The sequence below is a fragment of the Phoenix dactylifera genome, chromosome 1 (genome assembly GCF_051530095.1).
Source record: "Phoenix dactylifera cultivar Ajwa chromosome 1, Ajwa_hap1_PhDact_Kaust_v1.1, whole genome shotgun sequence".
In the NCBI taxonomy this organism is placed as follows: Eukaryota; Viridiplantae; Streptophyta; class Magnoliopsida; order Arecales; family Arecaceae; genus Phoenix; species Phoenix dactylifera.
The window spans coordinates 64329657-64356391 of NC_143190.1; the positions used below are offsets into that span (position 1 = coordinate 64329657).

Sequence of the window (26735 nt, forward strand, 5' to 3'; positions counted from 1 at the left end):
ATTTCAACCAAAACAGCGAACCATCGAACTCTCTAGCATCGTCGTGCTTCTCGCCGCGATGCCTAGAGCCAATCAGTTTTCAGCAACAATAATATATAATATTATTTAACTATTTGCCATTTCTTCACTTTTTGAAGACGACGTTAATGATGGATTATCGGTACCAAGCAAATAGCAAATAACTTGATTAGTAATCAAGAGGTGAACACCAATAGCTAAAGTTAACAAGGATGCTGAAATATTTAGCATACAAAAACAGCTAACAATTTAAATAAGAGCAAGTCTACAGTATAAGGATCTTTTGCTACCAAAAAATACATTATGAAGAGATTGAATATAGATGTAACAATTTTATTACTCCATAATTATAAACTAATCACGTGCAGAACACGTACTAACTAGTGCCGATAATTAGAGCACCATCCTTATACCATACATGTTGGTCATACTCAGATGTATGGCATGGCATGGGAGTTGGGACATCTAGCAATGCTTCCTTTGAAGGTTCTCTGCATTTCTCCATGATCAATTATTCCTGAACAGCATGCCATCACTCGAATACAAAGCCATGTACCTTTCCTTCTGAAGCATGGATTAATAACAGCCATATTCGAATGGGATATTAAATTTTCTGGAGAGCTTCTGTGAGCACACGTCTGGAACTGAGCCTTGTGGAGACTCTTACTAGTCAGTCCCATTGGAAAACACCAAATTTTTATTACCAACTATGGACCATCAGCTGAAGATATGCCTGCCTGTATTTAATGGACTAATAGTTTGTTAGACTAGCAAGAGATATAATTTCAGAGGCGTATCATTGATGCTGGACATGGGGCAATTAACACAGCAGCTTGCACTAAAGCAACAGAAACGTCCGCCTACAGAAGTATTGCTGAAAGCTTATCTTATTACCAGACAACACACTAATTTTCTAAAGTTTCAGCAGAAGTGAACACAGCTATTTATTCGCAGTGCCTCAATCATTATTCCCCCCCCAACTGAATAAGCTCTGATACAACATTCTTAGCCCTACTAGCAATTACACAAAACCAGATTTTCTGTCATGCATTCAACAAGCTATTGTGGATTTGGATGGCGACTATTGGCTGCTGCGACTCTTGATCCCCACTCCAGGAGCTCCTTGCTTGTATCATCTTTGTGTGCTATGACCTCTATAAAGCACAAGCTATCCTTTTGCTCTCCGGTTGCCTTCGAAATGGCATTCACCAATTCTTCCTCTGTGCGCACCTATAGTAGTTCAATACAGAATTTGCTATGTAAATAAGCTGCTTGATGTGGTCATAGGATTTTATAGAAATACTTGTGTAATTTCAGCCATCGTCAAACAGGATTGGCTTCGCATACTCACCTTGGAAGTCCAACATCCACCTTGCCCATTGTCGATGGCATCAACAAATCCAGTATAGTTCCAGTTCTTGATCACATTGTAAGGACCATCATGGATCTCTACTTCAATGGTGTAGCCACCATTATTGATGAGAAATACAATGCTTCGCTGCCCACAGCGGATCATTGTAGAAATATCCTGTGCCGTCACCTAAAGGAAGAAGAAAGAATTGTTGAGCCACGATACAAAAGCTAAGAAAATTTTTCCATTTTTCTTTGGGCAGCTAAGACACTCTATACTGGAGTAGGTAAAGATCCTTTGTAAAGACATGGTCTCTTAAATGGTGTAAAAGAAAACAAAGCCGATTGCCTGATTCTATTGTTACGACCAAATAAACTGTATCAACGGATGTGTTCTGTTTTTCATGCTTTTTTTTTCCCTTTTTTTCTTCTTTGTGCAACTAAGAGACTTTATATGGCAGTTTGTAAAAGCCGTCTTTGCAAAGACCATAGGTCTCTTAAATACTGCAAGAAGCAAAAGATCGCAATACTGATTCTATTCATTCTAACCAAACATTGGACATAGAAAAACAATAGCTCGCACCAATCAAATTTTAAATTAAGAAATTACCTTCTAATTATAAACATAATAGATTCATTAAATATACCTGGAAACTTCCATCTCCTATGCAAGCAATTACACGTTTATCCTTGGCAGCTTGTGCATATCCAAGTGTGGCACCAACCGACCATCCAATAGATCCATACTGCATCTGGAACTCGTATCTGCGTAATGTTATGAAATTTGGGCAAAGGCCAGTTGAACCATAAGCAATAACTTGGCATAGAACTTCTAAAGAAATGACTTACCCACAATTCTCTGGCAATCGAAGCTTTTGACAGTTGAACCAAGAGTCACCAGTCTCTGCAATAATTGCTGTGTCTCCACTCAGCATATTCTGCTCAAAAAGAGTGAGGGAGACAGAGAAGATTAAACTCAAAATAGAAAAATCAAAACACTTTTAATCTCTCGAGTTTATATATATATATATATATAAACTGAGGCTTATTGGTGAACCCATATATATAGACTTAATGTACAAGACAACAGTGCCACTAAATTTAAATCTTAGTCAAATTTGCAACCAAAATAGTAACTGGAAGTTTGGAACCAAGAAAATATAAGGCATACTTCTGATCCTATGAGAACAGAATTAATAAACAAAACAACTAATAACAAAATTCATAAACGCTTGCCTGGATGTGCTTAAAAAGGATGTTGACCCTCAAAGGCTCATTGTTCTCACGTTTGAGAGGAACGCTGGGTGGTACAAAGATCCGTCGATAATTTTCCAAGGCTGTGGTGTTCTTCCTGAGCTTCCGTGCAAGTGCAGTTAAGAAGTCGGCCATGAAAACCCAACCAAAGGAAGGCCCATTGCCAACAGTCACTCGATTGAGTTGTACAATCACTGCTTTCTCTTTCTTGATTAGCAAAGAATAACCCACAGAGCTGTAGTCATTAAAGATTGGGCCAGCAAAGACATATGCATCAGCTGACTCCACAATCTCGCCACAGAAATTGGTGCTGACTGCACCCCAGTAGGTCCCAATGAAATGGGGGTGGTGTTCTGGTACTAGCCCCTTGCTAGATGGCATAATAGCTATTGGGTACCCACATGCATTGGCTAGTTCTACAAATGCTTGCTGAGCCTTGGCTACCCTCAGTTTGGGCCCTGCAACCAACACTGGTTTCACAGCCTTGTTCAGAAATTCTGCCGTTGCCTCTACCGCAGCTTCCAGTCCCATTTGGTTGCTCACCCTACATATGATGCAAATATGTTATTCCTAACATGAAAATTCAGTAATCTAACAATTTGCACAAGAAAAAGTCCTGAAAATTTTGATTAACTAAAAGAACATCTTCCGATATGACTATGGATTTCAGAAAAGTGTGAGGTGATTCAAAATGAAAAAATAACTTTGTCACACTAGTCTGTTAGAAGAAACAAATAAAAACCATATGCATCATTGCCTCTAAAGTAATTATCAAATTTTTACTAATCCACAAAGCAAACATAAAAGTAAACCTAGGATTTGAGATAAGTTGTTTGGTCCATGACAAAGATGAATTTATTAGAACAGTTGGCCGCACAATTACTGCTGCTTCATGCCCATGGCATCTACTCAGTAAGCACACCATCCATCTCAATAACTATAGCGAAATGATGATATGGAATAGTGCATTTTCTAGTTCTTTAAAGAGAGTCCAAATGTCAATATCTTCTCGTAGGATTTTCACATGTCTCATTCCATGAGATTAATGAACCATATTAGTAATCATATTGTAAGAATGCTTCAACTGGCATGCAAAACTAGCTTTTTCAGTCACCAATCTCTGTAAGCTACTGCTTCAGATCGAGCAGGAAATATAAAGTATCCAACAATAATAGTAATTGCGAAAAAAACGAAGACCAGAATCTTCTCTAATCCCTAGTGAGACCAGACCAAAAGGCTAGCAAGATGGCCAAGTATCGGATAATAATGGAAAGCATTTACCACCTATCCTACCAACCTCCGACCCCAAATCATCTAACATAATCATAAAAGTTTCGAAAGCAAAGTTCCACAACTGGAAACAAGAAAAAGATAGCAAGAAACCATACTTAGGTGCAAGAAAAAACGGCACCGGCTCGGAAGCAAAAGTCGGATGCGGAATGCCCGGCAGGTTGCAGCTGATGCTAATGTAAACAGGTTTGGACTCCTTGAGCGCCGTCGAGATCGCCGTATCGATCAGCTCGTGTGCATCATCCAAATTATTCACCACGGCCTACAGTACCAAATAAACAAAGTCAGCACTCCGGATCGTATTACGGGAGAGGAAATCTAAGAGAGAAAGAGACCTGGAAGCAAGTGACGGTCTGGAAGCAGCGGAGCTCCTGAGAGAAATCGGGGAGGCCGATGGTGTGGTGGAGGATGCGATTGGTTCCATAGTCGTTGGAATTGGGACCCCCGACAATACAAATGATGGGGAGGTTCTCGCTGTAGGAGCCGGCGATGGCGTTGATGACGCTGAGCCCGCCCACGGTGAAGGTCACGGCGCAGGCGCCCACGCCGCGTGCCCGGGCGTAGCCGTCGGCGGCGTAGCCGGCATTGAGCTCGTTGCAGCACCCCACCAAATTGAGCTCCGGCTCGGCGATCAGGTGGTCGAGGAGGGTCAGATTGAAGTCGCCCGGCACCGAGAACACGTCCCGGACGCCGATCTGGACCAGGCGCAGGGCCAGGTGCCGGCCCAGTGTCCCGGCCGCGCGCCGGGTAAACCCACTCGCGTGCCCGCCTTCCATTCTATTCTTCTTCTTCTTTGCTTTGCTTTGCTTGGGGAGCTCTTGGTGGGTTTTCGGAACAAGAGATGGGTGTCTGCGTGTGCGTGCGTGACGTGGTCCCGGGAAAGTAAACGGAGGTGGGCGAGGAGAAAGCTTTAGATCTGTGGGCGGCCTTTTGGGGCAGTCTGATTTGAGTGGTATTAGCACTCCATGGAGCTGGATTGGGTTTGTGAGGAGTGATGAGGATGGATGAGCTGTGCTTTGAATGCCGACCGCAGCTGGGTTTGTTTCTTTCTTTAGTTGTAGAGTGGGGGTTGGTTACTGATTGTTTTTGTTTTAAGAATGGGTTTATGGCATGGTTTAGTGCTGGGCTTTTTGAAAGGGAGGATGAGTTGTGCTTTGAATTTTGATTGCATGTGGGTTTGTACTTTTCTTTAGTGGGAGTGGGGTTTGTACTTCTCTTTAGTGGTTGAGTGGAGAGTTTTCCTTTTATTATTTTTTATACAATGGCTAATCACATCGAGCGTGCATAAATGCAGTCAACAAAATTTTAAAAAAAAATAATGAAAAAAAAAAAAACACTTAATTCATTCAAAATAATTCTTTAAAATAATGAGCCGCAAAGAAAGCAATATAATCGGCAGCACTTTTCGTCTTCCGATAGATATGGATGGTCCGAAAGGAGTCACATCTTCTCACTAGTCAGAATATATCGTGGAGCAGCGACTACCTGCCAACATCATTGTGCCAGCCTCGAATCCACTCGATCACTGTAGCCGCTTTCCCTTCAAGGTGAATGTAGATTGCATCCAGAACAAGCCTCACATAGGTAATTCTCTCTTACACAGCTTTAAGCGTGCTCCAATGACAGTAGTGTCGAAGATCCGGCCACTACAAATTTGGCATTGAGGTCTCTGATAACAAAGCCTATTCTTTTATTGTCTCCTCTCCCAGTAATATTGCTATCAAAGTTTACCTAAAAAAATTAGGAAGCTTTTCCTTCTAAGAACGGGCTTATGGAATGGATTGGTGCTGTGCTTTTTTGAAAGGAAATGCCGTGCGAAGTGGATAGGGATGTCGTGGATCGGCCGACCAGCTCTCTAGCTGCTGGAGGGGGCGAATACTGTTAGCTAAACCAGGAATGGTCGCGCAGCCCGGTGGGCCATGTCTTGGAAGATGACGAGATTCGGTAAGAAGGGTCAGATACGGGATGCTCGGCCTCTGATTTGAATCTGAGTCCGCTTCTAGCAGGAGGAAGGAAATCTATGGATTCTCCTTCCAAAACTTGGGCAGGCACATGATTTGATTGATGATAGAACGTGAAAAATTAAGACTTAAGCATTTGACGTGACATGTTGAGACTGATGGGAGGCAAAATGGAACGTCTTACTCCAGCGTGGAGCCACCCAACTCCGACCAAGCAAACCTCAATCTTGCTAAGAGCTAGGCTGACCTCGAACTCTACCGAAGGCCAGGCCGATCTCGGACCCTGCTAAAGGCCGAGCCGACCTCGGCCCTGTCAACTCTGATCCCGTCAAAGATCCCGCAGATCCCCAGAACAAAAAGAACGGTTCCTCCTCAAGATCGTATATAGCCTACCTCAACAGCTCTGATCGGCCTGCCCAGGCGGCCGAGCAGCTAGATCATGCCACGTGGCAGACCCAGAAGCTCCCTCAGCAGATCTTCCTAGATTGCGGTATTAAAGGCCGGTTATCATGATAGCCGCTTCGAGAGGTGGGGCATTAATGATTGGCCCCTTGCGTACCATCAGGTAACGCCTCGAGAGAGAGCGTATACGCAACGCATTGAAGAGCTCCCTCAACCACTTCCGCTTAGAATGACGCGACGGATCCTCAGAACAAATCTGGAAAGATATCTTTCACATCCTCCGCCCGCGGGATTGATCTTCGTGATTTACGCCACCTCCAGCTAATGGCCAGCTAATCACAAATTAGCTCGAAACTTCAGGTAACGGCAGAAACCCTCATCCTATAAAAAAAGAGTAGAAAAAAGTCCTCGGTAAATAAGAATAAGCTATCAAAGCAATTCAATACAAAGGAAACACCTCTCCAAAAACTCTGTTAACTTAGCCATCGGAGGACCTTCGCCGGAATTTCCGGCTAAGACTTTGTGCAGGTACCCTGAAGCGCAGGAGATGGCTCTCTTCCTCCGTCTCGGCCGGCGTCTTCTCGGCTTCCATCGGCATGGTCACCCTCAAGCCAAATTTCAACCACAACAGACACTACAATATTTATTCTTGAGCATGATTTATTTTAAAATAAATTTTATTTCTTGAAGACCACCTGCCACCTAATAATTAAGCCTATTGAATAGTTAATGCCACTTTTATCTTCGCTTGCATCATCTGCTTGCTAAAACGTCATATGTCGATGTACAAAGCCACCAATATTTTATATTATCACAATGATCTATATTGTTTCTTTTCCAGATGGAAGGGCTCACTCTTTTTCTCTGGAGAATTCTTTCCCAACTAGTTCATGAGTTGCCTTCTTTCGATTTTGAGTTTAGAAAGATCTCGTTTCAGTCCATTCTGAATCTCTAGCTTTTGAGACAGTTCTAAAATCGGAGTTAGAAGTCCAGTTGAAGTTGGAGTGGATGGAGATTGAGTTGGAGTTTTATTCTAGCCAATTACAGTGGTTTGATAAGTGGAAATTGCCTACACACGCCATTGACTCGAAGTTTGCGAGGAACTATGAAGATTTGTGGTGACCGAGGCGTTTACCAATAGTGTATACAAACTCCGAACCTTCGATGGGCAACCCCTTCCGGGCATTGTAAATGGCGATTGGTTAAAGAAGTTCTATCAATAAGAAGAATACTCCGTTTTCGAAATCTTTCGAGTGTTGTTGTGTTTTTCGAGTCTTTCTTCTTTGTGTAGCCTTAGTATAATTGTTGAATGTTATGCTCTGTTCGAATGTTCTTATAGCTGAAGACTGAAATCCTGAGCTTGTAGCCAAGACAGGGGACCAAAACTTTATGTCTGAAAAACAGGGCCTCTCCCTCTTCTGTGCGGGCCTCTTTACTGCTTGAGCTTCTAACTGATCTTGTTGGTGCTTTATGTATGGCTAAGGTTAGGGCTCTATGTGAAATTCCATCATGGTTTGAGAGAAGGGTAAGATTGTCTATATTAAATATAAAGAATCCAAATCACTCACTTTCCACCTAGCAAGAGAAGGCAAGGAAAATGAAGATAGACTGGCGATTGTTTCTTATCTCCATCACTGTCCCACGCTAGACTGAATGTATACCTTGGATAGGACAAACCAAGTGTATAAATCGCACAACCATGTCACCATGCTAAATGGAAACAATTGCAATTGCTTTATGTGAGAAAGAATCTTATGGACATAGTCAATAATTTTATTCCAAAAGCAATTCAGTATGATGCCCCATATGTACCAACATGGTGCCCTTCAGATCCTCCAATCTGAAATGAGCATATCATAGGCCTATTCTCTATGTAAAGAAACCTAATCTTTGTTACAGCATCAAATTTAATGCATCTTGGAGCACATTCGATAAAACCCAACCCAACCTGTAATCTGGATTGGGTTGGGTTTATTCCTTAGGTTGGTTTCGGTAAACATCATTCTAGCTGAAGTTGGATCGAATTTGGGATTTGGGTTCAAAGCCTGGGCAACCTAATCCAATCCAAACCTGTCTCAATTTTGACCAGCTATCCTTCAATCCAATCCAATCTATGTTTTTATCTCAACCCAACTCACTTCAATAATAATCTGTAGCGTATTTCATATAAACTATCTCTTCTATGTACCCAAACCAAAGTGTTTTTCCTCAATAATGAAGCAATATATGAAAGAATAAAACAGCAGATCGAACAAACTACATTATGACCAGGCCAGCCCTATGCTATGACTCCATGAGTTACAGTCAGTTATTTCTATATCAAAAGCCGATCATTGGCTCATATCCCCTGTAATTTGGTAAACAGATCACAGTAACTAGTTCGCTAATTTGAAGACAGTCGACCACAATTAGTTTAAATCCAGGGATAGCTCAATGCGATATATTTAGGGAATCCCATGCTACGAACTTCAACTCGTACCTAAGCTTCCGCTGATAACAAGAAGTTGTGCTTGGTTGATGTCCCTGTCCTGGCGAGGCTTGTAGAACAGGGGAAGTCCAACCAGTCTACGGACATCGTTTTTCCTAATTAAGAAAGTTCTTTTCCATTGTTTTTATGAAAAACTCTGCAAAGTAGTTAAAATGTAACAATGTTTGTTATGAGGGTCCATACAACCGTGTATTTAATTCTATATCAGCTATATGTTAGATAGATTTTAGATACTTATACAGGATCAAAGAACTTAAATATTACTTTCAAACTTAGCTTTTTTTTAGGTGAGATCTTGAGTTATGACAAATGGTATTAGAGCGAATCTGGACCATAGTCTATATAGACTAAAGAATACTGCAACACATGCCTAATTAGAATAAATTTGAACTCTTAGCCCAATGAGAACGCTAAGACTTAAACGTGAGAAATATATGAGAATCCGTGCAAATCTATGTTTAATCCGATATCGTCCATGCACTATATAAATCTTAGACATTTATATATGACTAAAAAATTTAAATAATATTTTTTGTTTTTTTTTTTCAGCCACCCATAAGGCCATAAGCATATCCACACGCACAAGACTCCCATAGACTAACTCGTCCCTATCTCCGAGTGCAATTACAAGAAGTATTGCTCCTCAAGAATGCATGATTAGACTGCCTCGTCCCCATCTCCAAGTGCAAATAAAAGAAGAATTGTTCCTCAAGAAAAGTTTTCATGATTAGAGAAAAGCTGCCGCGGAAGGTGACGCAGGTAGAGACCGTATTCACAAGTCACAACCATTGAAATATTCGTTTGAGAGAATCCCGGCAACTCCGGATAATACCAGAAGAATTGTAAAAACCCTGTCGTTCTCGATTGGAGCCCTGAAATGGAATATGGGAATAAACTTTCTGTAGCGGTCAGATGGGTCGTCCCTTCTTTTGAACAGTTTTAAATTAGATACTTTTCACTTTTATTATTCATAAATTTTGCTTAATAAAATTAGCAGAAGAAGTCATCTCTGCCGTCCATGATTTGTCTAATTCGCAGGTTGATCAATCGAGCATATGGCAGGCGTTCATTGTAGTGGCATACTTTTCATTTCTCCATGAAGTATTATGCATTGGTGAGGCCAACTAAATTTGGTACAATCAATCACAAATCAATTTCACCTAATTGGGCACGTCTGGCGTATTTTTTTACAGTAGCAGAATCACTATAACTAACTCCATTGTTAATGCAGCTAACTCAACCGCTCAAGGCATAAGCAACATTATTCAACGGTCTCCCTATTAAACCAGGAAAAAAAGTCAAACATTAGCCACCTACTATCGGCCTTACCTTTAAAGGCACATCAACATGAAATTTGATAAAGCCAACTAAGTTTGGCACAATCAATCACAAATTAATCAAGCTCTTAATTAATCATATAATTTTAACAGTTGCCAAAGATTTAAGACTTAAAGCACAACAAACCCAGTGGCCTTTGGCATATTTCCAAGAGGAGTTTTGTGGTGGAAATTTTGCGTAATTGCATGAGATGACCAAGACTTTTTATTTTTATTTTTATGAAGAGGGAGGCAAAGCTATCCGGCCTTTATTAAAAAAGGAAAGTTTATAAAAATTATTTATAACGGAATGAGATGATCAAGACTTAAGCTCTCTGGACAATTGACTAGTGATGAGAGTGAGAGAATCATTATTAGAAAAAGAAAGTACTCATCTATATCAGTACCCATCCAAACATACACCAGCTTCTATAGTGCAAAATACGCAATACAAATGATCCCAACTCTATATTAGTAACTATCCATATCCTCACCGTCGTGTGTAATTATGGAAGGCAGATTTCTTATAATCATTTTTGCAAACAATCATTCGAATGGATTAGTCACTACATTCCCTTTTGAGAAGATTGGTTTTACGTAGGACTTTGCTCATGCTATTTAATTAGCATAGTATTTGGTTTCACAATGTTTTCTTTTCAATCATGCATGGCAAAAATAGTCAGTCAGCATTTCCAGTGGCTGGTTAAGAAAGGTGGATGCACCTTTGCATCTTCCTTGACTGAAAGTTTGGTGGATTTGGACACCCAGTTTTTCAACGAGTAGGGGCCTCATTGTCTTAATCCTCTCTTTAGCATCTAGAACCTGTAGGAAAATATGTGTGAATTATTGGGTTTTTTAGGTTTTGTTGTCTAGAGGCAGAGGCCTATGTCGTTAGATTAGTATATCTGGAGAACAAAATGTAATGATAAAACTCTACAAGTGCTGTAGGAGCTATTACAAAAGGGGTATTAAAGAGAGGAGAATTGAAACAAGATGCCAAGATTCTCGCGTCTCTGAGGAATTGAAAAAAAAAAAAAACAACGACGTGTTTGTTAGAATGTACCAAAGACCGAATCCTTCCGTGGAATAGATTTGAAATGAAAGGATGGGAAAAAGTTAGGAGATTTTCAAGGTTCCCTATTTGCATGAAATGGTAATGCTCTTTTTTTCTTGCAAAACCCATGTTCATCGTCCAAAAACTACCATCAGAGTCTTTCTTACCGGGATAAGCATAAGTGCTATTATTTAACAGATCTTAGCTAGCTATAGATTATAGATCAAACCACCCTTTTAAGGGAAAAAAAGAGAGTTAAAAAAACATCAAATTAAGGGAAGAGAAGACAAAAAATTGGGACACAAGAAAAAAACAGTAGAAAATAATATGATTTCTTTTTCTCCATTTCTCTCCATTTTTCTAACAAGCTATTCAAACGAGAAAATTTAAATTTCTCTTCGCTAAAGATCTGTATTTTTTTTTATTTTATTTTTTCTTCCTCTTTTGCTCCAATTCTTGGTCGCAGAGAAAGAGAAAAAAACTCTAAATCCATTGCGTCGCTCTTTTTTTTTATGTTTATCAAATTTCCTCCTCACAGAAATTTTTTTCACTCTCCTTTCTCCTCTTCCTCTCGAAATCTATCAATCCAAACACGTTAAGTTGCTCCAAATTATAAACGTATATTGCCATCGCCATTATCTACACATCAACTAAAAATCCCTGGCAATAACTTCACCAAAAGGGGAGGAAATCTCTTGGCATCGAAGAAAACAGCCAATTTACAAGAAACAAGAGGGAATTATTTGTGGGAGAATAAAACAGGAGAAAGAAAAGAAAAGATCGCATAAGCATAGCAGCATAAACACCCCATCTGAAAGAAATCTCATCCCGCAGCAAGATAGAAGAGGAGGAGAAGAAGAACAAGATCCAAGTAGAGATCAACACGGGATCTGGGAGGTGAACCACTCCATGACGTGGAGAGGGGCTTTGATGAGCTCGATGGCCAGCTCCACCACCACCGTCACGCACAGGCAGCACGGGCAGATGCACGACAGCAACAATCTAAGAATCCAACAAAAAAAAAACAAAATCCCTTCAATTTCTAGCAAAAATCTTGCGAAAGATTTGGCTCATAATTCCTTCCAATTTATTCAGCTTTAAAAAAAAAAATAGAGAAGAGAGAGAAAAGGGGGGAATGAGTATTCTTCATACCCGACGATCCAGATGACGACGCCGACAATGGAGACGAGGAGAGCAAGGAGGGCGAAGGGGAGGCCCAGCAGCCACCCCAGCGGCCGGCACTCGCAATCGCACTCGCAACACATCTTCTTCTTCCTCTTCTTCCTCTCTCTCTCTCGACCACTGACTTGTTAATCTTCTTCTTCTATGATGTTTGATTCACCGAGATGTGATCGGATTGGGACTTCTTCTTCGGCGGCGGAGAACGACAAGAAGAACACGTCTTTCTTGCTTCTACGGAAAGATTTCACGAGACAAAAAGGCCAGATAATGGCAAGGAGGGAAGGGAAGGGGAGCGAAGGGGGAGGGGTGTTTCTTGAGTGTTTTTTAAGGTAAAACCAAAGGAGGCGGTGTTGTGCGGCTCTTGTAGGAAGTTTCCGGCTAAGCAAGACAGACGGAAGGTAAGACGAAAGATAAAGTTGGGGCTTGCGATGAGGTCAACGAAGGAACGGATTTGGTGACGAAAATCATAAAATCTCGATTTAATTGATCGGTTGGTGAATAATTAAATTACTTTCGTTTCCACCTCGTCCAATCTGGATGTGTTTTAATCCAACTTCAGGTCTCCACTGCCGGAGAAAGCATAAACAACTATTTATAAAAAATTAATAACCTACTCTACCAATCTATCTATTTTTTATTAAACAAAAATAACTTTACTTTTTATAACTCAAAAATATTTTAAGTTTTCTTATAATTTCATATTAACTTACCCTCTCAACCCTCCAATTAATATCTTCTCCCTTTCTCTCTCTCTCATACATATATAGATGTATATATATTGTTGCTGGAAATTGGACCCGAGGGCCGCCGCGAAGCCGGGGAAGGAGGAGCTCCACCGCGGGGAGGGCGGACGGCGGTGCGCCGGCCGGCGGCGTCCTCTTGGAGGCTGTGGAGAGTAGGGTGAGCGACGAAGAGGGCGTCCTGTCCTGTCCTGCAAAAAGAAGCCGGTGGCCGGGCTCCCCGGCGCCGGCCCTCCGATGCTTAAGTCAGAGGGGGCCAATATGTGGAGAGAGCAAGCAAGAGATATGTGGAGAAGATGAAGAGAATATTAAGCTCAATTGTGTTTGTGCTGTTTCTTTTTCTCCTCCGGTCCGAGTCCGGGCCGGTCCCCCTCCCTTTTCCCCCAGGTTTTCTTTTATAGAAGGATTTTTGTTACCTGGGAGGTGACAGGAGGTTTGTCCTGTTTTGTAATAATTGGGCACGATTTGGCCCATTAATGGCGTAGTGGAGAACAAGGCCGAATCGGACCGGAGTCAGGGAGTTGTCACGGTCGATCGGACCTGTTGGAGTGGTTGAACCGCCGGCCGTGGTGGGCCTGGGGTCCGTGGATGGTAAGTGCATTTATTACCGAGTGAATCGGCGGTCAGGGAGAGCCATACGCTCTGATGGTTCAGTGATCCGGAGATCGTCTTGGGCCGTGTTCATTAAATGACTGAGTGCATCGGAGACTTGAGGGGGTCTCATGCATTAATGGCAGGTCGTGCCAAATACCTGCGGAGATCTTATGCCTTGATGGCTTGGAGATAGTGGCAGGTCGTAGTGGAGTCGCGTGTATAGCCGCCAGACCTTTCGAGAAGGTTAGGCAAGGCATCGGCTCGGCAGGGGTGCCGAGCCGAGCTGGTCGCCCAGAGGGGCGCCCTGTGGCGGGGTTGCTTCTAGTACTTCTGCTCGGGGCCCTTTGGGCGAGCGTCTTGCGCTCTTTGGTTGGTTTCCTGGTCGGCGCTTTCTGGTCGATTCTTTCTAGCCGAGCATCCCTACTTGGTCATTTTGGTTGGGCGCCTCTTCTTGGCGCTCTCTCTGGTCGGCGCTCTCTAGCCGAGCACCCTGCTGGTCGGCATTCCTCGGTCGAGCGCCTTTCCGGTCGGCGCTCTTTGGCCGAGCGCCTCCGTGGCGGTATGACTTGGGGTTTTTCCCCCAACACTACCCCCCGACTTCCGAGTTCCAGTTGTGTTGCCCAAGGTGACAATCCAAGAGGGGGGGGTGAATTGGTTTCTTCTAAATTTTTGGTACTTTTAAAACTTTCTAAATTAAGTGCGATGGATGCTCTCTTAGGTTATTTAAGTGAGTTAATCTAATGCAAGAAGAGAAGATAAAGCAAGAGAAAATGAAAGCACAAACACAATGCAAACACACCAATATATAGTGGTTCGGTGCTCTCCTTAGCACCTACGTCCACTCCCCAAGCGTACCCTTGGGAATTCACTATAATCTTGCGGATTACAGTTGGATTGTTTTCCGGGCTCACAATCCAAAAACCTTGTTGGTTTTACGGGCTCACCAACGAACCTATACACTTGGTTTTCCGGGCTCACCAAGAACCTTGTTGGTTTTGCGGGCTCACCAACGAACCTATACAACTTTGGTTTTCCGGGTTCACCAAAAACCTTTGTTGGTTTTGCGGGCTTACCAACGAACCTTTGTTGGTTTTGCGGGCTTACCAACGAACCTTTACAAAGTGTTTATACAAATGAAAAGAAAAGATTTAAACTCCTAGATGAGCATATAAAGCAATATGAACAACAAGAAGAGTTAGAAAGAAATTATCGCTTTGAAGTCGCTTTGCTCTTCTTGGTCAAGGAAGCTTCACTCTTCAATGGGGGAAGGAGCTCTTAATGCCTCTTTGAATCTGCTCAATCCCTTTCTTTGATTCTTGAATGAAGCTCTTGATGAAGCTTGTCTTGCTAGGGTTCTCTCTTGAATGCACTTGATGTATTTTTCCCAAAAGCTTGCTTCCTCTGATGAATACTCCCTCTTAAATACTTCTCCAACCTCCAAATAGTCCTTTCTGACTGTTGGATTGAAGAAACTAGCCGTTTATAGCCGTTGGGAGTCCAAAAAGCATTTCTGCACAACTAGCCGTTATGTTCAGCCCGTGTTTGGGTCGGCTCAACCTGTCCTTGGGTCGACCCAACCTTCACTTGGGTCGACTCAACCATTTCTTGGGTCGACCCTCTCAGAAAACACAGAAACTTGAAATTCAGCCTTCTGTTGCCTTGGGTCGACCCAACCTTTCTTTGGGTCGACCCAAGGTCAGCTTCAGAAAATTCAGAGCCTTGAATTTCAGCCTTTCTTCACTTGGGTCGACTCAACCTTTCTTTGGGTCGACTCAAGGTTTACTTGGGTCGACTCAACTTCTTCTTGGGTCGACCCTCTCAGTAAATCCAGAGAGCATTCTTCCTTTGCATTTTGAGGTTCTTTGGAGGTTGGGTCGACTCTTGCTTACCTTGGGTCGACCCAACTCACTGTTCATTTGTGCTGTTTTTGCAGGAGTGTGCCAGATGATTCCTCGATGTGCCGGGGTCGACCCAATCAACCTATGGGTCGACTCAATCCACACTTTGCTGCATTCTCAAGGTTAGTTTCATCCAAATGAACAAGACCATATATATATTTCCAATTAAGCAAATGTACTGAGAGCAATGAACTTATAAATGAAGTATCAATTTTAACTTATAGCATACTCTAGAGAATTGCTTGTTAATCATCAAAATAACACTATCATCCTCAATCTCCCCCTTTTTGATGATTACAAAATAAAGAGTATAAGCCTATTGATACTTGTCTTTAAAATCAGTTTATAAAAGGGATTGAATTTCAGAATTTCAGCTTTTCATATATATAAGTGAAATCTCCCCCTATATCATTCAAAATTTGCCAATTTGATTTTTTGAATGGCTCCCCCTTTCATTTATAATTCATTAGCAATGAAACTTCAAAAATTTGAGATAAAATAAGAGTTTCAGCTTATGTATCGGGGTGAGAAAGGAGCGTGCCAAATTCTGAATTTATATGTGCCAAATTCTGAATTATGATAGAAATTTTTGATTTGATGATTTTCATTGTTACAAATTGCTCCCCCTTAGATATGTAAGCTTTCTTATATGATTTTCAATTTGTTTGCCCATTTATTTCTCTTTTCTTTTCATAACTTCTTTACTCACTCTTTCTCACAAAAGTAATACTCTTTCTTCTCCCTTTATATACTCTTTCCTTCTCTTCTCTTTTATATACTCTTTCCTTCTCTTCTCTTTTATATACTCTTTCCTTCTCTTCTCCTTTATATACTCTTTCCTTCTCTTCTCCCCCTTTTTGTTATCATCAAAAACATATATATGGGAAAAGATGCAATAAAGAACAAACTTCAGACTTCATTGATCAAAATAGGAACATTTTCATATATTAATGCTCAAAATGATGAAAAGTACAATGTTCCACAATCAAGATTTAAAGATATAAGGGAAAGACAAGATTCATAAGGGAAAAAGCAAGATACATATGAGAAAAGGCAAGATACATACGAGAACTAGATTTCTAGCCTAGGCTCTAAATATAGATGCTAAGATCAGCCTAGGGAGACTCTAATTGAGAGTGGGAAATAGGGTTTTCGGAAGAGGACAAAGGGTAAACAGTGCCCTAGATAGCTCACGGGTCCCCCTTTTAACAGTGGGGTCCCGACGTTGGGTCGACTCAAGAAATTTCTTGGGTCGACTCAACGTTGGGTCGACCCTATTCTGGGTTGGGTTGACCCAAGTGCAGAATTTTTCTTTTCTCTTCCGTTTTGCTTCTAAAATGTTTTCCTTGCTTCCAATCCTTATAAACTCTTTATGGGACAATGATACATGAGTAAGGAATCTATAGATTACAAGTTTGACTCATGTTTCATAGGTTTTTTTAGAAATGAGAGGAATGTATCATGAGATTGCTTGCTTCCTTTTATATCTCTTCAATAAGACGGATCACATATGCCTAATTTCCTCCTTAGCGTGCAGAATCTATCTTCACTCAAGGGTTTTGTGAATATGTCGGCTAATTGTTTTTCAGTGCATATATGTTCATATGTTTCCATTTTGCACATGATCCCTAATAAAATGATATCTTATTTCTATGTGGTTGGCTTTAGGAATGAGATATTTAGAATGTAAGCCAGAAGTGATCTCTAAATGTAGATTCCAAAGATAGTTTTGAAATCAAGTGTAGATGGAATCTTTTTCATGTTATTTCAAGAAGTATCAAGAATAATATTCAAAGAAAGGCACGGATGAAAATCCAACATTTTTTTTTTAATATATTAAGTATATAGCAAAATGAGAGCAATCTAATTAATTTTCAGAGTATAATATAAGAGCAGATAAAGATCAAAACTTATATACTCGAAAAATATAAGATTATGTTGAATCCTTAATTCTTAATGACTTCAAAGTTCTTTCATGATATAAAAGTATTGGGGCATAGATACCAAAACATGAATTTATGCAATGTAGGATACATTAAATTTAGGGCTTTGAAAGTTCTTTTAAGGCTCTCTTAAAGACTTTCTTTTACTCCTTTAAAGATCATAACATCAAAATCAATTAAAATGAATTGGCTTAGGATTGAAACACTAAGGTGCAAGCCAATAAGAACTCATAAGTAGATTCAAGATAAATTTTCGATACTAAGACAGACGGAATCCTTGTCAATTAATTTTCAGAAATAAATGATTTACCGATGAATACAGATGGAAATCCAACTTTCAAAAGATATTCAATAAAGCACATAGTTTAATACCACTTTACATTTAGTATTCTTTGTCTCATCTTTAGATGCGAATTTATACGATTAAGTTCTATATGATCTCTCCCTCTGAAATTTTCTTTCTCTCCCTTAATTAATCATTCCATTTGAGAGTTTAGAGTTTGAAGATAATTTTCAATAAAGAGATTGAGTATTTAAAGCTCCCCCTCAAAAGATGCATTTTCTTTTAAACTTTCTTTTCTTTTGTTGAATTTCAGATTTTAATGATAAACGTGAATAAAACTGAAACTTTATGATATCAAGAATGTAGAGTGATCTAGAGTTATTCAAAATTTATAGCAATCACTCTTTTTAATCTTTTAAGAACAAGTTATGCTTCCTCTTAATCTTTGAGAAAATGTACTGAAATATTAATCAGAAAATGATTCATTTGAAGCTCAAATTCTTTCAAGAGCATTTACATTTTCTTTCTTTTAAGAATCATTTGAGTGAGCTGAAATATTTCTAGACTTGAGATCATTCACTCTTTTAATAATATATATACATATATATTTTGATGAAAGTCTTTAACAATGTAGGAGAGGAAAAAAAAAATATATAGATGACCATTGAAGTATATGTATTTATAGAACTCAATTTCTTAATCAAGGTTTTTCAGCAATGTATATATGAAGCACAATAAATCTTTTCAATATCAAAATAAAATCATATATTAAAAAATATTTGTTTGCAATCAAGATCATCAAAAGACACATCATTCAGACCAATATTAGTACACTTTGAAGATAAGAAATGATATGTTTCAGATGCGTATCAGGGCAAGCAATCAAGGCATCAGAATTATTCTATTTTTCTTAAGCTGTAATTTTATCTAGAAATTCATATTGAGTTATTCCCCAAAATGATGCAATCATTGAAGCATATAATGAAGGTTACAAAAATACAATGATAGAGGCATTTTTAAATTAAGTTTAAGCTTTTATACAACATCAGATTCTGAATTTCATAAAAATTTTCAAGGAGCCTTTCAGGATTATAATTTGAGATATGCATCTTCTACATTGTAGCTCATCTTAAATTATTAAGATTGAAGACACATATTTCAAGAACATTAGAGCACATCCAGAATCTTTGTAATTCATATTGAATTTTGGTACAAATTGGAGGATATTATGTACTAATGTTAGGCAAGATAAAAGATATGTCAGAATCAATCCATTTTGCCTAATTTGCAAATTCAAATTAAATTTTTTTTTTATTTTTCAAAATATATTCATTAAAACAAAATGATGTTGTTGTTGGTAATAACATGTTTCAATCAAAATTTATAGGCATAAAGCATTACAAGTTATATCTAGGAAAGATCTTTGCTATTTGAATATTGAAAACACATAATTCAAAATATGCAAAACATAACAAGCATGTCATGGATCAAAATCAATTCTTTTCAAATAAAATTTCCTTTATTTAAATACAATTTAGCACTGATTTTATCCTTAAGGTGTGTTTTCAAGTGATTCAAACTTCATTTGATTTTTCACAACCTTCTTATATATTTTTATTTATTTATCATTCATTCCCCAAATTTTTAATTTCTTTCTTTAACCATTCAATGAACATTTTGATTATCTTCATTTATTTTTCGGTTTTACTTTTCTATGCTCTATATTCTATTTGCTCCCTATCCGGTGGAGTTGGAAGGGGCACGAGGTACTACCACTAGCCTCCCTCTTGTGCCGTCCCTAATATGCCCTGCACCGAATAGTTGGGTCAAATAGTGCCGGGTACTACCACTAGCCTCTCCATTGGCACCATCCCTATAATGAGCAATGTAGAAATGTTAAACTATTCTCTTTAGCAACAAGATATTCACTCCAAACTCTCCCTATTTAAATATAATTAATTACGGATTTTATCCCTTCCAAAAGAATGTTCACACAAGTCTCACAAATATGTTGAATATATTATGCTTGTGCTGCTTTTACTTAAGATTGGAGTATTTACTTAGCTTTTACTTCTTCTGAGCAATGTTCATTTTCTTTTTCTTTATCTCTCTCTCTTTTTGTTATTTTCAAGTAGTTACATGAAAGAGCAGAATAAAGAATTAATCTAATATGCTGCATATAAATATATATCATGCAAACAACATTTTCATTATGCCCAATGATTCATAGCTTATCACAAGTTATTTTGAATTAGAGATTTGAGGCATAAACTTGTGTATTTCATGGTTATGCATTATATAGGAAAAAGTAAACTTCAATTTAATCACACCATGAAACAATCATCACTAGCATGAGAATGAAGCATGATATCAAGATGATCAGCAATTAAAGGTTTAATCATGCTACCATATAATTTCAGATTATTGATTTTGCTCAACTAACTCACAAGAGAAGAGTTTAGATTACCAGTGTATTTAGCATTCTTCAAGCCAAATACCTTTTAGATTCTTTACACCCTTGGCTGAAGAAAATCTCTCTCCTTTTTTTTTGTTTGCAAAGGAATGTTTATTGTATCTTTCATCAAGGTGTCCTTCAAGTTGAAATTTCTTGCTCATAAATCCTGTATCATTAATAAACTCTTTTTCTTTCTTGAAGGAAAGTCATTAGTTTCTTCAAGATACAAAACATTCATACAATATATTTCTTTAGCTAGATGACTCAACATAAGATATGACAATAATTGAATATTAAGTCACTTTACTCAAGAGATTGTCTAAATATAAGCAAGCACAAGTCACTTGAACTAAAGAGATAATTTTATTAAATAATATGGTTCAAGGACACCCATGTGAGGCAATAGGAAGATTTATCAAAGTCAAACCAATTTTTTTTTTTATTTTCAGAAGCAATTTAGCTTAGATTCTATTTGCTTAAAATAATTATCAATAAGATATACCAGTTAAGTTTTAATCAAGTTATTTTAAATAGTTGTTTCTATCAAAATTCTGGTTATGATTCGGCTTTCAATACAAATAATCTTGTTTTAGAGAGATAGGCAATTTTCTTTTAGATTAATTAAGATTTTATATTTGACTTATGGGAGATGGTTCAAAGGAATTAATATTCATACTTTTAGAATATTTTTATGCTCAGATTAAACATGACGTGTTAACATTAATCAATAGAATTCGAGATAATTTTATGTAAGGATATTAATCATTCAATCAAGGATACAGTGATTATACTAAATGAGACACTTTAAAGATCAGATTTATTAATCTTAGATTTTTTGAATAGTCTTGAGAATTACAGTGATTACACTTTAAAGATCAAGGATACAGTGATTACACTTTAAAGATCAGATTTAAAGATCAGACACTTGGGGTTTTTCCCCCAACACTACCCCCCGACTTCCGAGTTCCAGTTGTGTTGCCCAAGGTGACAATCCAAGAGGGGGGGTGAATTGGTTTCTTCTAAATTTTTGGTACTTTTAAAACTTTCTAAATTAAGTGCGATGGATGCTCTCTTAGGTTATTTAAGTGAGTTAATCTAATGCAAGAAGAGAAGATAAAGCAAGAGAAAATGAAAGCACAAACACAATGCAAACACACCAATATATAGTGGTTCGGTGCTCTCCTTAGCACCTACGTCCACTCCCCAAGCGTACCCTTGGGAATTCACTATAATCTTGCGGATTACAGTTGGATTGTTTTCCGGGCTCACAATCCAAAAATCTTGTTGGTTTTACGGGCTCACCAACGAACCTATACACTTGGTTTTCCGGGCTCACCAAGAACCTTGTTGGTTTTGCGGGCTCACCAACGAACCTATACAACTTTGGTTTTCCGGGTTCACCAAAAACCTTTGTTGGTTTTGCGGGCTTACCAACGAACCTTTGTTGGTTTTGCGGGCTTACCAACGAACCTTTACAAAGTGTTTATACAAATGAAAAGAAAAGATTTAAACTCCTAGATGAGCATATAAAGCAATATGAACAACAAGAAGAGTTAGAAAGAAATTATCGCTTTGAAGTCGCTTTGCTCTTCTTGGTCAAGGAAGCTTCACTCTTCAATGGGGGAAGGAGCTCTTAATGCCTCTTTGAATCTGCTCAATCCCTTTCTTTGATTCTTGAATGAAGCTCTTGATGAAGCTTGTCTTGCTAGGGTTCTCTCTTGAATGCACTTGATGTATTTTTCCCAAAAGCTTGCTTCCTCTGATGAATACTCCCTCTTAAATACTTCTCCAACCTCCAAATAGTCCTTTCTGACCGTTGGATTGAAGAAACTAGCCGTTTATAGCCGTTGGGAGTCCAAAAAGCATTTCTGCACAACTAGCCGTTATGTTCAGCCCGTGTTTGGGTCGGCTCAACCTGTCCTTGGGTCGACCCAACCTTCACTTGGGTCGACTCAACCATTTCTTGGGTCGACCCTCTCAGAAAACACAGAAACTTGAAATTCAGCCTTCTGTTGCCTTGGGTCGACCCAACCTTTCTTTGGGTCGACCCAAGGTCAGCTTCAGAAAATTCAGAGCCTTGAATTTCAGCCTTTCTTCACTTGGGTCGACTCAACCTTTCTTTGGGTCGACTCAAGGTTTACTTGGGTCGACTCAACTTCTTCTTGGGTCGACCCTCTCAGTAAATCCAGAGAGCATTCTTCCTTTGCATTTTGAGGTTCTTTGGAGGTTGGGTCGACTCTTGCTTACCTTGGGTCGACCCAACTCACTGTTCATTTGTGCTGTTTTTGCAGGAGTGTGCCAGATGATTCCTCGATGTGCCGGGGTCGACCCAATCAACCTATGGGTCGACTCAATCCACACTTTGCTGCATTCTCAAGGTTAGTTTCATCCAAATGAACAAGACCATATATATATTTCCAATTAAGCAAATGTACTGAGAGCAATGAACTTATAAATGAAGTATCAATTTTAACTTATAGCATACTCTAGAGAATTGCTTGTTAATCATCAAAATAATACTATCATCCTCAAGTTGGCTACCAGTTGGAGCGCGGGAAGTAGCTTTAGTTGGGTCATTACGGATTCCGAAAATCTTAATTTATTGCGCATTTTGAATTATCGAGCACTTCGAGGTGCCTTTAATAGGCGGCGTCTCTCCCTTCCCGAAAAGTCTCATTATTGGGATACTTTTTGCGAAGCGTCCTCGCGTCGTGGGCTCATGATGGGGCCGCACGATCCGATGGGGCGCTTCGGCGTCCGAAGCGCTAGCCCTAATTAAATGCGTCGTTCTGTCTTTTGGACCGACACGTGTGGTCATCTCAACGGGATGCGGCTTTTCTTTTTGCCGATCAGGGCCGTTGGGAGGTTTATATAAACTCTCCCCTGGCCTTCTGTCCCATTCTTATCGCCTTCTTCCAGCTTTTCTTCCTTCAGCCTTTCACGGTCCGAAGTTCTATTCTCCGGCGTCTTCCCCAGGTCGTCCTTTTTTCTTTCTTAATCCCTTTCTTCCCTTACAATGGGTTCTCTCCCCAGTGAGGTCGAGTCTACCATGAGCGTCCTGGAGGTCGAAATGACTGAAGAGTGGTTTTTTCCTTTTCACGGGTTCCGCTTGAAGCCCGCCAGGCGAAGGGATCGGATAGCCGATCCTCCGGTAGGCCGGGTCGGAGTGCATCTGGAATCGCTCTGGGCCGGCCTCCGATTTCCTCTTCACGGCTTCGGGAATAAGTTGCTGACGGTGTGCCAGTTGGTTCCGGCGCAACTCACTCCGAACGCCTGGAGGACAGTGGTCGGTTTCCTATCGATGTGCTTACTGCAGGGGATTCCGACCTCTGTCAATGTTTTCCGGCGACTTTTTATCTTTAAGTCGAATCCGGGAGACGGAGAGTGGCTGTATATCGCCCTTCGGGCGGGTCGGCCACTTTTTCATGGTGCCCCCTCATCCATTCATGGCTGGAAGGAGAAATTCTTCTTCCTTGGTTCTGCACAGTCCTGGGGGTTTGAACCCAGGTGGGGACCGGCTCAGCTCAAGTCCATCAACAAACCCCCCAGACTTTCTCCACGTGAGCAGGGGATCCTCGACGCCATCCGCAGCCTCGGGGACGGCATCTTACTGAACGGCCTCATATGTGAGGACGCTTTGGTGAACGTGGGCTTGAGCTCGGCGCGTCCCCACGGTAAGAGTAATTATAAGGTGTATTTATTTCCTTACTGTTCTAATGTTCTAATCCTTTTTGCCTTTGCAGATATCGCAAAGATGGTGACGAAAAGCGAAGTCCTCTACGTTCGCTTCCAGAAGAGGACAGCCGAGCTCTCGGGCGAGCCCACTGAGCCGAGAAAGAAACAGAAGGTCTCGGCGACCCCAGCGCCCCCGGCGCCAGCAGTGACCAAGGCGGGTCCTTCTCGCCCTTCGCACTCTGAGGCAGGCCCTTCTCGCCTCGCGCAGTCCGAGGCTGGTCGGGGGGAGGGCACGGATTCCAGGGGCTCGGGCTCCCGGGGAGCTTCGGCGGCGCTCCCATGCCCGACGCCCTTGGCGCAAATTCCTGGTCGGCAGGATGCTCCAGTTGCCGACCAGGAGAGGAGTTCCGCAGGTCCCGCGCTTGCGCGTCCTGCTCCAGTCGTGCGGCAGTCAGATCGGCCGCTTGCCCGACCCCAGCCCCCTAGCTCCGAGCCGGGGGGCAGTCAGGGAGCCTCGGGGTCGGCTCTGCCTAGGCCAGCCGATGCTGGCCTTCCGGGCCCATCGGGCTCAGAGGAGCGAGTGCCTCTGGCACTCAACTGGTCGGTGTTCGAGGGCGATTCAGCCCTCGAAAACCCTCGAGTGGCGCGCGAAGTTTTTCGGGTCGCGCTGCTCCCGGCCGACCGGGCCCTGATACAGTCCATGAGCTACAATACTTTCATGGACTCTACCCGCTGCAGCGCCGTCCGGGTATGTAAAATTTTTCATCTGTGTAATTTGTAAAATTTTTACTCGCAGCGCCTTATGTTTTTCTTTTCGTCTCTTTTACAGCATTTGCACGAGACGGAGATGCTGATGCACATCACCCACGACTACCGGGAGCGGGCCCGGAGGTATCAGCGTGGGTATGACGAGGCCCAGGCGAGGTACCTGGCCGCCGAGGCGAGGTACCAGGCCTCCGAGGCCGAACGTCAGGTGCTCCAGGAAAAAGTAGGAGCATCCGAGGAAAGGGTTCGAGCTCTCACCGCCGAGCTCGACGAAGAAAAGGGCGCGCATACGTTGGCGAGGTCCGAACTGCGCGCCGCGGAAGCTCGTCTGGCTGCCGCCGAGCTGGCGCTGGCCTCCCGCGAGCAGGAGGTGGAGAACGCCCGCCTTCGCCACTTAGAGCTCGAGCGGGGATTGAATAACCTCGAGCGGAAGGCCGCATATCATGAGGCTCGGGAGCTCGAGGCCTGGGAGCAAGCTCAGAACACGGTGAGGCTCTTCCGCGAGTCGGAGGAGTTTCACGACCTCCTAGCAGAGGAGGGCGTGAATGGGCTAATCCAAGGCTTCCGGGATTTCCGCAATCAATTGCGGCGGCTCCTCCCGGATTTTGACGTGAACCTGCTCCAACCGGGAGCAGGAGTCGAGAGGGGTGATGCGGCCGAGGCGATCTCCGAAGTCACCGAGGTCGCCTCCGAGGTCGCTCCTGCTGCTGCCGAGGCCGCCGAAGAGGCCCCGACTGGTGAGCCAGCTACTCCTGGTGCTGCTGGAGCCGAAGTAGTCGAGCTCGAGACTTGATGTAATTTTTGTTATTTTTTGTAAAGTCGGGATGGCCCCCCATACTTGTAAGGGCCAAATCCGAATTTTTGTACTTAGCCTACGGGCCCTTTTTGAAATGAATATACTTTCTTGGAAACTCGTCTGCTAAGTTTCTCTGCTCGGATCCATTTTAGGTTCCGAGGATATGGGCTCTAGGGCCTCAGCTTTACCCGCCACAGGGTTTGGTTTTAGGTTCGGCTTGCCGAGCTCCATTACTCGGCCCTTCGACCAGTGGTATAGCAACGCTTGTGCTTAAGGAATTTGGGCTCGGAGAGTCTTTCTGAGCCTAGCCCAGATTTCGACCAAGCCCTAAAGCGGTCACTGGGACTTAAAACTTTTTAGCAAAGTTAGTAAACTTTGGGTCCGAGCCCCACATTGCCGGGGCGGGTCGGATTCTTTTCCAATGAATGGGTTGAATACTCGTCAGCTCGTGACGGGGATTCACCGGGCTTAGTATAATTGTGCTGGTGTCGTGAGCACCCCTTCACCGAGGCGATTGAAAATGCTCCTCTGCTCGGTGTCCGTTCTTTGAGGACGTCGGCAGAGAGAAATCCAAAAGCAGAATAGATAATGTAAAAACATTAAATAAATGGGTACCTTATACCGTGTGCGTCCTTGCGCCGAGGCGACTGAAGACGCTTCTCTGCTCGGACTCCGTTCTTTGGGGACGTCGGCAGAGAAATCCAAGAATAGAATAGACAATATAGAGACATTAATGTAGAAACATTAAGTAAATGGGTACCTTGTACCGTGTGCGTTCTGGCGCCGAGGCGACTGAAGACGCTTCTCTGCTCGGACTCCGTTTTTTGGGGACGTCGGCAGAGAAATCCAGCGATGGAGAGCGAGCCGAGCTCGTTGGCTGAAGCCGGCGGACAACGAGCCGAGCTCGTCTTGGTCAATGAAGACCGCATCCCAACGCATCGGGGCATCCCGATAAATCGGGGCATCTCGACGTCTCAAGGCATCCCGGCCGAGGTCGGGGTAGGAGAACGAGCCGAGCTCGTTGGCCGATGGAGCACGAGCCGAGCTCGTCGGTGGAAGTCGATGGAGAACGAGCCGAGCTCGTCTGGTCAGAGAGGACCGCAACTCATATCTCGACGTCTCGAGCTTCCCTATAGCCGGGGGATCCCGACGTCTCGGGGCATCCTGACCGTGGCCAGGGTAGGAGAACGAGCCGAGCTCGTTGGCTGATGGAGCACGAGCCAGCTCGTCGGTGGAAGTCGATGGAGAACGAGCCGAGCTCGTCTGGTCAG

The 26735-nt window shown here is 41.9% G+C and overlaps 2 protein-coding genes and 1 long non-coding RNA gene across 3 annotated transcripts; all 3 read right to left on the minus strand.

Moving 5' to 3' along the window:
• Positions 1 to 889: 889 nt before the first annotated feature.
• Positions 890 to 5022, minus strand: LOC103718720 (pyruvate decarboxylase 1). Its single transcript, XM_008807664.6, has 7 exons — positions 4248 to 5022; positions 4011 to 4174; positions 2605 to 3166; positions 2218 to 2306; positions 2016 to 2133; positions 1370 to 1558; positions 890 to 1248 (listed from the first exon to the last, which is right to left on the minus strand). The coding sequence occupies exons 1-7, from the start codon at positions 4686 to 4688 to the stop codon at positions 1078 to 1080; spliced, it is 1734 nt and encodes a 577-aa protein (XP_008805886.4). The 5' UTR covers positions 4689 to 5022; the 3' UTR covers positions 890 to 1077.
• A 6711-nt stretch (positions 5023 to 11733) lies between these two features.
• Positions 11734 to 12766, minus strand: LOC103699730 (signaling peptide TAXIMIN 1). Its single transcript, XM_008781733.6, has 2 exons — positions 12286 to 12766; positions 11734 to 12135 (listed from the first exon to the last, which is right to left on the minus strand). The coding sequence occupies exons 1-2, from the start codon at positions 12396 to 12398 to the stop codon at positions 12012 to 12014; spliced, it is 237 nt and encodes a 78-aa protein (XP_008779955.1). The 5' UTR covers positions 12399 to 12766; the 3' UTR covers positions 11734 to 12011.
• Positions 12767 to 14568: 1802 nt separating this feature from the next.
• On the minus strand, positions 14569 to 22714 carry LOC149768823 (uncharacterized). The gene is made up of 2 exons (XR_016398015.1): positions 21637 to 22714; positions 14569 to 14730 (listed from the first exon to the last, which is right to left on the minus strand). It is a non-coding gene; the product is annotated as an uncharacterized LOC149768823 (long non-coding RNA).
• Positions 22715 to 26735: the final 4021 nt, after the last annotated feature.

Excerpts from the sequence above, each read along its gene's own strand:
- LOC103718720 (XM_008807664.6), bottom strand. The coding sequence starts at position 4,688 with ATGGAAGGCGGGCACGCGAGTGGGTTTACCCGGCGCGCGGCCGGGACA. Across the intron at positions 4,175-4,247 it reads AGACCGTCACTTGCTTCCAG|GCCGTGGTGAATAATTTGGA; the intron begins GTCTCTTTCTCT and ends TTGGTACTGTAG. Across the intron at positions 3,167-4,010 it reads CCGTTTTTTCTTGCACCTAA|GGTGAGCAACCAAATGGGAC; the intron begins GTATGGTTTCTT and ends CATCATATGTAG.
- LOC103699730 (XM_008781733.6), bottom strand. The coding sequence starts at position 12,398 with ATGTGTTGCGAGTGCGATTGCGAGTGCCGGCCGCTGGGGTGGCTGCTG. Across the intron at positions 12,136-12,285 it reads GTCGTCATCTGGATCGTCGG|ATTGTTGCTGTCGTGCATCT; the intron begins GTATGAAGAATA and ends TTGGATTCTTAG.